General features: G+C 40.9%; 1 protein-coding gene across 1 annotated transcript; it reads right to left on the bottom strand.

Moving 5' to 3' along the window:
- Positions 1-4,100: 4,100 nt before the first annotated feature.
- mettl8 (methyltransferase 8, methylcytidine) lies at positions 4,101-6,094 on the bottom strand. Its single transcript, XM_064947108.1, is given in 7 exon segments — positions 4,101-4,548; positions 4,691-5,039; positions 5,135-5,161; positions 5,164-5,203; positions 5,974-6,011; positions 6,014-6,076; positions 6,079-6,094. Coding segments are annotated over 7 exon segments (657 nt in total). The 3' UTR covers positions 4,101-4,424.
- Between the last annotated feature and the right edge of the window lie 8,207 nt (positions 6,095-14,301).

The following is a 14,301-nucleotide window of genomic DNA, read 5'->3' as shown; positions in this document are numbered from 1 at the left end:
GGTAAAACATTCCATTCTTGTAGGCCGGCTAACGAGTATTGGTGTCTGAGGGGTCTTTGACCTGGTTTGCTAACTACTTCTCTCAAAGAGTGCAGTGTATAAAGTCAGAACATTTGTTATCTCAGCCACTGCTGTACCCCAAGGCTCGATCCTAGGCCCCACACTCTTCTCAATTTACATCAACAATATAGCATAGGCAGTAAACTGTCAGGACCTGGTTACAAACCCGGGTCTCCGGAGTGAGAAACAGTCACTTAACCAACTGAGCCACAAATAGTCAGCAGAACCCAGAAGATGAGGCAGACACAGCAGTACTTGAGACGGTGTATTTAATAAAGTAAAAAGTGAAGTCCTTCAGGAAAACATGTAACTCCACAACCTCAAAAGGAATTCCACAAGAACAAGGTAATCCACAAGGTAATCCTCCAAGACAAAAAGGTAAATCCACAAGGTGGTAGGTAAAGCATAAAAAGCCTCAAAAGATACTCAAAAATAAATAAACAAGAACAAAAAACAGAATTCCACAAGAGCGTCCACCGGGATCAACAAGAGTACACAGAATACTAGGGCTGGGTGCTAACATACAAACACAGAGCAAAGAACTGAGGGAAACTAAGGGTTTAAATACAATCAGGGAAAAAGAGGCACAGGTGCAAATAATAATGGGGATCAAGGGAAAGCAAAAGGTCAAAAAGCACAATGGGGGCATCTAGTGACCAAAAACCGGAACAACCCTGGCCAAATCCTGACAGTAAACAAGCTCTATCATCCATTTATATGCAGATGTTACAGTCTTATACTTATGGCCCTTCCCCGGATTGTGTGTTAAATGCTCTACAACAAAAGCTTCTCTCCCCTGAACCTTGTTCTGAACACCTCCAAAACAAAGGTCATGTGGTTTGGTAAGAAGAATGCCCCTCTCCCCAGAGGTGTGATTACTACATCTGAGGGTTTAGAGCTTGAGATAGTCACCTCATACAAGTACTTGGGATTATGGATAGACGGTACAGTGTCCTTCTCTCAGCACATATCAAAGCTGCATGCTAAAGTTAAATCTAGACTTTGTTTCCTCTATCGTAATCGCTCCTCTTTCACCCCAGCTGCCAAATGAACCCAAACTAACCATCCTACCCATGTTAGATTACAGTGACGTAATTTGTAGATTGGCAGGTAAGGGTGCTCTCGAGCGGCTAGATGTTTTTTATCATTCGGCCATCAGATTTGCCATCACTGCACTCTATACTCCTCTGTAAACTGCATGGTCCTTCAAAAGACCCCTTTTAATAGATCCTGTAATTCTGATCAATTTTATGTTATTTTAATGGACAAAAAATGTCATTTTCTCTCAAAATCAAGGACATTTCTAAGTGACCCCAAACTTTTAAACGGTAGTCTATGTATAATGTATAATGCAGAGGCCTCTTTGATTTTCATTTAATTGAAGAGGTAAGGGAGGCTGCTGTGACTGAGTTCTAGAAGGTTTTAAAGAGAAACTATAATTAACTGTAGATGATTGATAGTATCTGCACAACATACCAATACCAATTGTACATGCCTTTGTGTGCCTCCTGGTCAGTATACCTGCAGTATACCTGCAGACTATCATATTCTTACATATTCTTACACATACTAACACATACTGCAGACTAACATATTCTTACACATATTCTTACACCTCTTTGTTGGTTGATATCCATTAAATTGTGTCCATTTTCTGTTTTAGAAATCATTTTCAAAGGGAGAAAGTGTCAAAAACACTGCCATTTGTGCAAATATGAAAATATATATGGTATAATCATAAAACAATATCAATTTAGATCATACAAGGGAGAAACCTTGAGGAGATCTTTTTTTTCAGTTAAGTCTCTGCACCTGCTGTCATTTCAAATCCAAATGTTTCAGTTGGGCAGTTAGGTTCCTTCAAAAAACCCCAGGAGGTTCCTCAATGAACCCCACCTCCTTTGGGAGCCAAGAATCCCAAGGTTCTTCAAGGAACTTTTAGGATCTTAGAAGAACCCTTGTTGGACCCCCAATTTTTTTGAGTGTACTCCAGAACTATGGAAAATAATGTTTAGTCTGGGAAGCATGCGGACGTCTTTAGAGGGCCTGTTTTTGGAGGGTGGAGGGGGTTGGGTTAGTAAGGACATTCAGACAAAGTATAGGGAAAGGGGGAGGGATGGGGGGTTTGGGTGGGGGGCTGGCAGGTGATGGGAGTGAATGGGAATGATGGGAGTGAGCGCTCCTGCCTTTGTCTCCTAACCTTCACCTACCACTCAGGTGAATGGAGAAGAGCACGAAGATCAGCAGAATAACATCCAGGCTCAGTGAAAGGAAGGGAAAGGAGTCCACCTCGTCACATCGATATGTTACAATTCAACTCATTCATTGGTTAAATGTAGTGGATAACTTAAAAACCTACTTGTTGAGCTCTTATGATGGCAATTTGGATAAGCAAAAATTCTTGCTTAATTCAAACCTAATTGAAATGCAGAAAAATATGCTCCTGAATGTACTGACAAGCTCATCAAAGACCTACAGTCCTACAGTATAGTTACATAAACCCACAGATTAGGCATTATGGGAAAATTCATTATTTTCATCCTTAGAAGAAAAACAGCCATGTTTAATGTAAGCAATTTTGAATAAAAAACTATTATTCACTTATTTATTACAGTAGCTGAAAAAGGCATTACCATTCCCAGGTTAAAAGTGCTCTTCAAAACCTGCAGACAGATCATTTTACTGCAAGTCTCAAGAGGAGTTGCTATGGAAACTGAAGTACAACCCCCCAAAAAATGACTCTGTAGTGGCAAGACCTTAGACTAAATCACCACTAAAAGGTGCATATAACTGAAGGCACCCATAAACACACCAGTACATTACAGTGTAGTCTGAAAGATTGAGATAATTTAGCTATTATGAGGTAGTTACTCAACCGGCAATAGAATTAGCAATGTGAACAAACTAGCCGTTTCCTAGTGTTTCATGAGTAGATTGCATTAATTGAGCAACATCATGTTAAGCTCTTAATCTTGGAAAGAATTGCACCCCATAAATTGCAAAGCAACTGGCAACAGATAAGGATAAATCTAACAACCTCTAATGAGGACACACTGTCTGTTCCTGGTAGATTGCTCTGTTCTGCATCTCTCAGCGCCGTTTTGCACTGAAGGATTCTGTACAATAATGCCTGGACTGCTGATCATGGCCATTTGATAAAAGACAGTCCATTGCAAGAGCATCAAATGTCCACCAGGCATCAAAGCAAGAAAGGTGTGATAGCAGACATTTGGGGTAGAGAAGGATAATCACAATATGTGAAAAATGCCTGTTTGTCGTGATGTAATTTCAAGCAGATTTGAACGTTTTTGTAACAATGTAACTTCAACCATATTTCAATCTGTTTGTAATGACGTAATTTCCAATGTTTGATTGTATGAATCTCACTTGTTTGGAAAATTGTATCTTACCTTGACCAGCTGGACAGTGTAAGGTTCTGTATTTATTTTCTTAGTCAACCTTGTGTTCTGTTTCTTTGTGTTCTTGAACGTAGCCCTGTCTTTCATTTTTGTTTATTGATTTCACCTGTGTTAGTTACTCAACTGGTCTCAGCAGCTCCTTATTTAGTTCAGTTCATTCTCTTTGTGCATTTTTAGGCATTGTTCGTTTTGACTCTACGAAGCCATTTCCTAGCTTGTTTGTAAGAACCAGTTATAGCCTTAAGTCCTAGTTTTGATTCGCCTGCTTGTTTGCCTACCTGTGTATGACCATTGCCTGCCTGTGACCACGATTCCTGCCTTCTGCAAAGGCAAAATTAACCCCTGCCGGCCTCTGCCCGTGAATCTACACCTTTTTTCTCCCTGAGTATTCATTACAGATAGAGTGGGGCTAAAGTACCAGCAGTATAAGAATGCCCCTGTCTCTGCAAGACAGCAACAACATAGAGGGAACTTGTCAGGTTAATTTCATATCATTTTCACAACAAACACCAAAACAAAATGGAGTAGTGATACAATATTTAATTGTATAATGACACGTAAATTTAGTCGATTGGCATTCTGTAGTAGTCAGTAAATATTTACTGATCAAATTGCTCTTAATCACACACCAGGCAGATAGACTGAGGGACTAATATATTTGCTATCAGATTACATACACTCCATATAATTCAAGAGTCATTCATAGGATTATGCATGCAGGTCAAGGTTAAACACTTCATCCTCATTATTTTCCTCCCCTAGGCTTGCCAAGCCCTCTGGACAAAATATTCTATGTAAGATGACATCATGCTTTAGCACAGGTGGTCTGCAATATCAAAACATTTGCCAACAACAAAGACAAACTTATTCGTAAATGAGTAAGAAAAGACAACCATTTAACCCCACAGACTCAGTTTGACATCATGCATCAATACATTTTTCTGATCAGAGTGTATAAAATACGTAATTTAGACTGGATAAAATATGTATAATGTTGTACTTAATAGAGCTGACAATAGGAAACACACTGTTACCAGCCCCACATACAACATATGACAAATGACATTCTGTCAAAATAGAAACTTGACTCCTACTGAGCCAGTGAAATCAACACAGGTTACAAGAGTTCATGCATCTTACCATTTATTCTAACTACATAATATTTGAACTGTGTAGTGGATGAGGGATTAAAGCTAGATGAAAATGTCTATAAGATCCTGAAAGTTGCATGTTCGCCTGGGAAAGAGCTGGTCTGCCTTGCAGCCACTGCAGTGTCACTCCCATCTTGGTTACAGGACTGTTGGCAATCACTTGTCTGTGGATCTATGTGCTGGTGAGTGGATGCATGCTGCCCCATCTCTGTGTCCCTGCAGGACACACCAGGCTCTGGGCATGGGGCCCGCAGCCCACACTGTCTTTCCTCAGTAGCACTGCTCTCTGGCCCTAAAGAAAGAAGCTCTCGGAACTCCAAGAACAGCCACTTGCGATCTTTAAAGAACTTGTCCTGGTGCATCTCATAAAACCTGTCTCAGTATTTACAGGCGTCTATGTCATATTTGCCTGAGTGGGTAGGAAGAACAAATACTACATAATTATTAGTTTTCATACAATCAAAATTAAGAACAGAATTTGCTAGGAAGTTTAGAAAGGGTTACCTTGCTCTTCTAATAGAATGTGTATTCTCGTCTGGCTTTTTCTTTTTCTTCCTCAGACCATTTCACAACCTCTTAAGGATACGCCCCTTTTTTCCCATTTTCGCCTATAACGACATACCCAAATCTAACTGCCCATAGCTCAGGCCCTGAAGCAAAGATATGCATTTTCTTGGTACCATTTGAAAGAAAACACTTGGAACTTTGTGGAAATGTGAAAGGAATGTAGGAGAATATAACAGAATAGATCTGGTAAAAGATTACACAAAGAAGAAGATGGTTTTTGTACCATTATCTTTGAAATGCAAGATAAAGGCTTTTAATGAATTATTCCAGCCCAGGTGCAATTTAGATTTTATGCACTAGATGGCAGCAGTGTATGTGCAAAGTTTTAGACTGATTCAATGAACCATTGCATTGCTGTTCAAAATGTTGTAACAAGACTGCCCAAATGTAACTAATATGTTTATTAATAACTTTTCATGTTCAAAATTCAAAATGCACTCTCCTCAAACAATATAATGGTATTCTTTCACTGTAATAGCTACTGTAAATTGGACAGCGCAGTTAGATTAACAAGAATTGAAGCTTTCTGCCAATATCAGATATATCTATGTCCTGGAAAATGTTCTTGATACTTACAACCTCATGCTAATCGCATTAGCCTACGTTAGCTCAACAGTCCTGTGGAAGGGACACCCATCTCAAATAAGTTTTTACATTTTTAACATGAATGTATGCTTGATCCAAAATACACAGCTGTGCCATTTGTCACAGTATATTATCAACTTCAGACTTCACATTGAAAATGGCACTGAATGAAAATATAGATATGCCAACACATACCACATGTTATGGTGAAAGAAGTCCCAAAGGAGCATCCCCCTCTGCTGTTTAGTCTGCATGGAACCCTGTCCCAACCCATAGCCACTGAGGCTAGGGAGGGCGTCGTGATCCTCTCATTTAGCCTATGGATTGGGAAAACCATGTAAGAAACAACCTACATTTTAATGATTGTCTAAATGCAAATACACAATGACATACAGTTTGGGGAACAGTCCCAAAATGTTTTGCGTGCCAGCAGTCAAGTTTTCAAGATATTGGACTTTCGAGAAGTAAAGTGTCACCAGCCACATCATCATGATGATCCATTTTGCATCATCATGATGATGTAGTAAGTGACACTTTGGGTTTGTTCGACATTGCAGCCGAAAGTGAAGGCGACCTCTGACTTATTGATCTACAAAGAACCTTGCATCATAAATAACTACTCGTTATTATTTGTAGATCAGTCAGTCAGTCACAATTTACCAATGATACTGTTGTAGGTGTTGTAGGAATACTCATTGTTAGAGCCTATCCTGCCCATGATATATCAAATCAAATCAAATTTTATTTGTCACATACACATGGTTAGCAGATGTTAATGTGAGTGTAGCGAAATGCTTGTGCTTCTAGTTCCGACAATGCAGTAATAACCAACGAGTAATCTAGCTAACAATTCCAAAACTACTACCTTATACACACAAGTGTAAAGGGATAAAGAATATGTACATAAAGATATATGAATGAGTGATGGTACAGAGCGGCATAGGCAAGATGCAAAAGATGGTATCGAGTACAGTATATACATATGAGGTGAGTATGTAAACAAAGTGGCATAGTTCAACGTGGCTAGTGATACATGTATTACATAAAGATGCAGTAGATGATATAGAGTACAGTATATACGTATACATATGAGATAAATAATGTAGGGTATGTAAACATTATATTAAGTAGCATTGTTTAAAGTGGCTAGTGATATATTTTAAATCAATTCCCATCATTAAAGTGGCTGGAGTTGAGTCAGTGTGTTGGCAACAGCCACTCAATGTTAGTGGTGGCTGTTTAACAGTCTGATGGCCTTGAGATAGAAGCTGTTTTTTAGTCTCTCGGTCCCTGCTTTGATGCACCTGTACTGACCTCGCCTTCTGGATGATAGCGGGGTGAACAGGCAGTGGCTCGGGTGGTTGTTGTCCTTGATGATCTTTATGGCCTTCCTGTGACATCGGGTGGTATAGGTGTCCTGGAGGGCAGGTAGTTTGCCCCCGGTGATGCGTTGTGCAGACCTCACTACCCTCTGGAGAGCCTTACGGTTGTGGGCGGAGCAGTTGCCGTACCAGTCGGTGATACAGCCCGACAGGATGCTCTCGATTGTGCATCTGTAGAAGTTTGTAGAAGTGCTTTTGGTGACAAGTCGAATTTCTTCAGCCTCCTGAGGTTGAAGAGGCGCTGCTGCGCCTTTTTCACAATGCTGTCTGTGTGGGTGGACCAATTCAGTTTGTCTGTGATGTGTACGCCGAGGAACTTAAAACTTACTACCCTCTCCACTACTGTTCCATCGATGTGGATAGGGGGGTGTTCCCTCTGCTGTTTCCTGAAGTCCACAATCATCTCCTTAGTTTTGTTGACGTTGAGTGTGAGGTTATTTTCCTGACACCACACTCCGAGGGCCCTCACCTCCTCCCTGTAGGCCGTCTCGTCGTTGTTGGTAATCAAGCCTACCACTGTTGTGTCGTCCGCAAACTTGATTGAGTTGGAGGCGTGCATGGCCACACAGTCGTGGGTGAACAGGGAGTACAGGAGAGGGCTCAGAACGCACCCTTGTGGGTCCCCAGTGTTGAGGATCAGCGGGGTGGAGATGTTGTTACCTACCCTCACCACCTGGGGGCGGCCCGTCAGGAAGTCCAGTACCCAGTTGCACAGGGCGGGGTCGAGACCCAGGGTCTTGAGCTTGATGACGAGTTTGGAGGGTACTATGGTGTTAAATGCTGAGCTGTAGTCGATGAACAGCATTCTCACATAGGTATTCCTCTTGTCCAAATGGGTTAGGGCAGTGTGCAGTGTGGTTGAGATTGCATCGTCTGTGGACCTATTTGGGCGGTAAGCAAATTGGAGTGGGTCTAGGGTGTCAGGTAGGGGGGAGGTGATATGGTCCTTGACTAGTTTCTCAAAGCACTTCATGATGACGGAGGTGAGTGCTATGGGGCGGTAGTCGTTTAGCTCAGTTACCTTAGCTTTCTTGGGAACAGGAGCAATGGTGGCCCTCTTGAAGCATGTGGGAACAGCAGACTGGGATAGGGATCGATTGAATATGTCCGTAAACATACCAGCCAGCTGGTCTGCGCATGCTCTGAGGGCGCGGCTGGGGATGCCGTCTGGGCCTGCAGCCTTGCGAGGGTTAACACGTTTAAATGTTTTACTCACCTCGGCTGCAGTGAAGGAGAGTGAAGGAGAGTCCGCATGTTTTGGTTGCGGAACGGACCGTGTCAGTGGCACTGTATTGTCCTCAAAGCGGGCAAAAAAGTTATTTAATCTGCCTGGGAGTAAGGCATCCTGGTCCATGACTGGGCTGGTTTTCTTTTTGTAATCCGTGATTGACTGTAGACCCTGCCACATACCTCTTGTGTCTGAGCCGTTGATTTGCGATTCTACTTTCTCTCTATACTGACGCTTAGCTTGTTTGATTCCCTTGCAGGGGGAATAGCTACACTGTTTGTATTCAGTCATGTTTCCGGTCACCTTGCCCTGATTAAAAGCAGTGGTTCGCGCTTTCAGTTTCACGGGAATGCTGCCATCAATCCACTGTTTCTGGTTTGGGAATGTTTTAATCGTTGCTATGGGAACGACATCTTCAACGCACATTCTAATGAACTCGCTCACCGAATCAGCGTATTCGTCAATGTTGTTGTCTGACGCAATACGAAACATATCCCAGTCCACGTGATGGAAGCAGTCTTGATATACTAGACAACCTACACATGGCCACATTTGTAAAAAGTGCCATCCATTGTTGCCATGTTCACAGTTTTCCTGAAAAATTGGGCTACTTTGAAAATTATGTTGAAAATGAAAATGAAAATGTATCTTCCGTAATTGTTGCAACCCCTATTACTAGCCTGTTCAACCTCTCTTTCGTATCGTCTGAGAACTCTAAAGATAGGAAAGCTGCCACAGTCATCCCCCTCTTCAAAGGGAGAGACACTCTAGACCTAAACTGTTACAGACCCATATCTATCCTGCCCTGCCTTTCTAAAGTCTTCGAATGCCAAGTTAACAAACAGATCGCCGACCATTTTGAATCCCACTGTACCTTCTCCGCTATACAATCTAGTTTCCGAGCTGGTCATGGGTGCACCTCAGCCAAGCTCAAGGTCCTAAACAATATCAGAACTGCCATCGATAAAAGACAGTACTGTGCAGCCATCTTCATTGACCTGGCCAAGGCTTTCCTACTCTGTCAATCACCACATTCTTATCGGCAGACTCAATAGCCTTGGTTTCTCAAATGACTGCCTCGCCTGGTTCACCAACTACTTCTCAGATAGAGTTCAGTGTGACAAATCGGAGGGCCTGTTGTACGGGCCTCTGGCAGTCTCTATGGGGGTGCCACAGGGTTCAATTCTCGGGCCGACTCTCTTCTCTGTATACATCAATGATGTCTCTCTTGCTGCTGGTGAGTCTCTGATCCACCTCTACACAGACGACACCACTCTGTATACTTCTGGCCCTTCTTTTGACACTGTGTTACCAACCCTCCAGACGAGCTTCAATGCCATACAACTCTCCTTCCGTGGCCTGCAACTGCTCTTAAATACAAGTAAAACTAAATGCATGCGTTTCAACTGATCGCTGCCTGCCCCCAGCCTCATATCATTCATTTTCAAAGACACAAGTTGGCATATCATATTTCAAATATGTGATTACACTGGAAAAATTGGGAAGAAGTGGAATAATAAAATACGTTTGGGGAATAACAGTATTGTTCTTGTTGACAAGCACAGTAATTACCATATATTTTAGCCCATTGTTAAGAATGAGAATTGTTCCACTGATCAGACTAAATAAAGTAAATAGCTAATAAAATCTATTTAATAACATAAATCTGCCACTACACCCTAACCAAATAATTATTCTATTTTCTTCCAACTCTAGAATCAAAAATACACTTTTGGGTTCACAATCTGTTTGACAAAATAATTTTCATAGTTACAAATCAGGTCACTATCAACTGATCGCTGCCTGCAGCTGCCCGCACGTCCAGCATCACTACTCTGGACAGTTCTGACTTAGAATATGTGGACAACTACAACTACCTAGGTGTCTGGTTAGACTGTAAACTCTCCTTCCAGACTCACAACAAACATCTCCAATCCAAAGTTAAATCTAGAATTGGCTTCCTATTTCGCAATAAAGCATCCTTCACTCATGCTACCAAACACACCCTCACAAAACTGATCATCCTACCGATCCTTGACTTTGGCGATGTCATTTACAAAATAGTCTACAATACCCAACTCAATAAATTGGATGCAGTCTATCAAAGTGCCATCTGTTTTGTCACCCATGCCCCATATACTACCCACCAGTGCGACCTGTACGCTCTCGTTGGCTGGCCCTCGCTTCATACTCGTCGCCAAACCCACTGGCTCCAGGTCATCTACAAGACCCTGCTAGGTAAAGTCCCCCCTTATCTCAGCTTGCTGGTCACCATAGCAGCACCCACCTGTAGCACGCACTCCAGCAGGTATATCTCACTGGTCGCCTCCAAAACCAATTCCCCCTTTGGCCGCCTCTCCTTCCAGTTCTCTGCTACCAATGACTGGAACGAACTACAAAAATCTCTGAAACTGGAAACACCTATCTCCCTCACTAGCTTTAAGCACCAGCTGTCAGAGCAGCTCACAGATTACTGCATCTGTACATAGCCCATCTATAATTTAGCCCAAACAACTACCTCTTCCCCTACTGTATTTATTTATTTTGCTCCTTTGCACCCCATTATTTCTATTTCTAATTTGCACATTCTTTCACTGCAAATCTACCATTGCAGTGTTTTACTTGCTATATTGTATTTACTTCGCCATCATGGCCTTTTTTTGCCTTTACCTCCCTTATCTCGCCTCATTTGCTCACATTGTATATAGACTTATTTTTCTATTGTATTATTGACAGTATGTTTGTTTTGCTCCATGTGTAACTCTGTGTTGTTGTATGTACTCTGTGTTGTTGTATGTGTCGAACTGCTTTGCTTTATCTTGGCCAGGTCAGCAATTGTAAATGAGAACTTGTTCTCAACTTGCCTCCCTGGTTAAACAAAGGTTATTATTTATTTATTTTTACCTTGACTAACCTGTACACCGGTACCCCTGTATATAGCCTCGTTATTGTTATGTAATTTTCTTTTGTTACTTTCAGATTTTATTGTATTTTTTTAAACTTTAGTTTATTTAGAAATATTTTCTTAACTCTATTTCTTGAACTGCATTGTTGGTTAAGGGCTTGTAAGTAAGAATTTCACGATAAGTTCTACAGCTGTTGTATGTGACAAATACATTTTGATTTGATTTGAAAGACATCAAAAAGCTTTGCTCCTACTTCCCTATTTAAACTTTTTTTAATTGTGTGCCGCCCTATGTTACTCCCAACACATTTTTACTGGTATATTCTTGATTTTTGAGTTTGTTCCAATGTGTTGGCAGATTTTTGGTCCCTCTGAAAGCCTAGGTCCTATAGTCACGGTTCTACACTGGTCATGAATGGTGACCACAGCCCTTCTGAAAATACATTTAAATCGTGTTTTAATGCAATTTTTTCCACCTTGCTCCATGTATTCAATGTATGCCATTTCAAATTTGGCTCCCATTACTTTACTTCCAGGCTATTATGACGCATCTGGCAGTATTGCCGCATTCACGTGCTAGTTAGGCTAGGACAGTTGGACATTTCAGACTTGCTAACTGGTTGTATACATGCAGTTATAGTTGGTTATACACATGCAGCGTTCAACCAGTTAGCAAGTCGGACATTTTAGAGTTTCCTAGTTCCGACTAGCAAATGAACGCTGCATATGTTCCTAGGCAAGTGTGGAAAAGCCTTCTTAGCAACCATTTTTGTTTGCCATAGCAACCTGCGAAGGCTTCGCCTGATAAAAATCTCATAATAACTCATGACTTCTCATGTATATTTCTTAACTGATCCTCTCGACACTGCCTTTGTTTCTTGAATGTGCAATATCTTGAAAACGTGACTTACCACTTGTCAGGTGTATTGAGGATGCTTTGAACATTAACATTCAAAATTCGACGACTTTGTGGAAAGTTGTGTGCAACACATGCCGGGGAGTGTTACCATTACAACACGGCTCGACACAGGATTTTTAAATTTATATTAATGGTTGATGGCAGAGGGTAACCAAATCATAGATTGCAGTCTCCTTGTCCATATACTGCTTTTAAGGTAAGATCACACAAATGTTGTAATTTGGGGGAACTATCTCTTTAAAATAGGACCGGAATAAAACCCTGCTAGTTCCCCAGGAGGGTTGGCCACCCCTGATCTATGTTTCCGATGTTCTGGGTGTTTGAAAATGTTCTCCTCACAACAATTAATTTCTTTAAATCACCTAACCTTCAAGAAAAATCGAATGAATATTAGTATTCGGGTGGTTTATGTACACGAGTTGAATATGCTTGTCATCATGTTACTCTACATAGAAAAAATAATGCGTTATGATGGAAATCATTTTTGGCATTTTAGTGTTGGGCACATGCTACCATCTCTGCCTAGCATTTGCACAATGCTACAATGTCCAACATGTTATTTGATACATGGAGCATTTAATATCCAATCCTTATTTATACGACTTTTTCAAAACTGTCCATGAATGGCAGCAAAGATACAACAGAGCCTCATATCATTCATTTTCAAAGACAGAAGTTGGCATGTCATATTTCAAATATGTGATTACACTGGAAAATTGGGAAGAAGTGGAATAATAAAATACGTTTGGGGAATAACAGTATTGTTCTTGTTGACAAGCACAGTAATTACCATATATTTTAGCCCATTGTTAAGAATGAGAATTGTTCCACTGATCAGACTAAATAAAGTAAATAGCTAATAAAATCTATTTAATAACATAAATCTGCCCCTACACCCTAAACAAATAATTATTCTATTTTCTTCCAACTCTAGAATCAAAAATACACTTTTGGGTTCACTATCTGTTTGACAAAATAATTTTCATAGTTACAAATCAGGTCACTACCAAATGCCCCTGCTAAAACCATATGGGGCGGCCGGGTAGCCTAGTGGTTAGTGCTCAACCGGAAGGTTGTGAGTTCAAACCCCCGAGCTGCAAGGTACAAGTCTGTCGTTCTGCCCCTGAACAGGCAGTTAACCCACTGTTCCTAGGCCGTCATTGAAAATAAGAATTTGTTCTTAAGTGACTTGCCTTGTTAAATAAAGGTTAAAAAATATGAAGCAAGTGTGGATTAAATCTATTTTAGTACATGCTGTCAAAAGGCAGCATTCTGCAATATATTTATGGCTGTATTATGAGAACATAATTTTGTTGACAACATTTGAGCGCATAAAAGAGCGCTACTCTGCTGCTCTTTTTTACAGCTCTATAAAAACAGCAGAGAACGTTCTCTCTCCATTCACTTCCACTCTAATTTTGATGGGCGTTTCTTTAAAACATGCATCCAATAGCCTTGATCCTTCACATAACTAGACCAATCATATACTTCAATGTGCCACAGTTCACAGTGCTGTGTGGTAAGACAGGACAATGATAGATGTTCTGCTCGTGATGTTAAATTGCAGGCGCAGATGCTCTGATTTCAAAACGAGTTTGCGCAATAATGTCCTAATTATAAAAATAAAATCAGTAGTTTTCTATGCGTGAGATATAAGAAGTGTGCCATCTGAGCGTGAGAATGGTCAAATGCTTCTGTCTCACGGGGAATGTGTGAGAGTTTTTTTCTATTTATTTAACCTTTTATTTAACTAGGCAAGTCAGTCAAGAACAAATTCTTATTTACAATGACGGCCTACCAAAAGGCAAAAGACTCCTACAGGGAAGGAGGAGAGGATTCAAAATGTCAAATATATAAATATAGGACAAAACACACATCAAGACAAGGGAGACAACAACACTATGTACTAAGACAACATAGCAAGGCAGCAACACATGACAACACAGCATGGTAGCAACAGAACATGACTACAACATGGTAGCAACACAACATGGTAGCAGCACAAAACATGATGCAAACATTATTGGGCACAGACAACAGCACAAAGAGTAAGAAGGTAGAGACAACAATACATCACACAAAGCA

Source organism: Oncorhynchus masou, chromosome 29 (genome assembly GCF_036934945.1).
Source record: "Oncorhynchus masou masou isolate Uvic2021 chromosome 29, UVic_Omas_1.1, whole genome shotgun sequence".
In the NCBI taxonomy this organism is placed as follows: Eukaryota; Metazoa; Chordata; class Actinopteri; order Salmoniformes; family Salmonidae; genus Oncorhynchus; species Oncorhynchus masou.
Note: the sequence above shows the minus strand (reverse complement) of the source record. Positions and strands in the feature narration are given on the sequence as shown.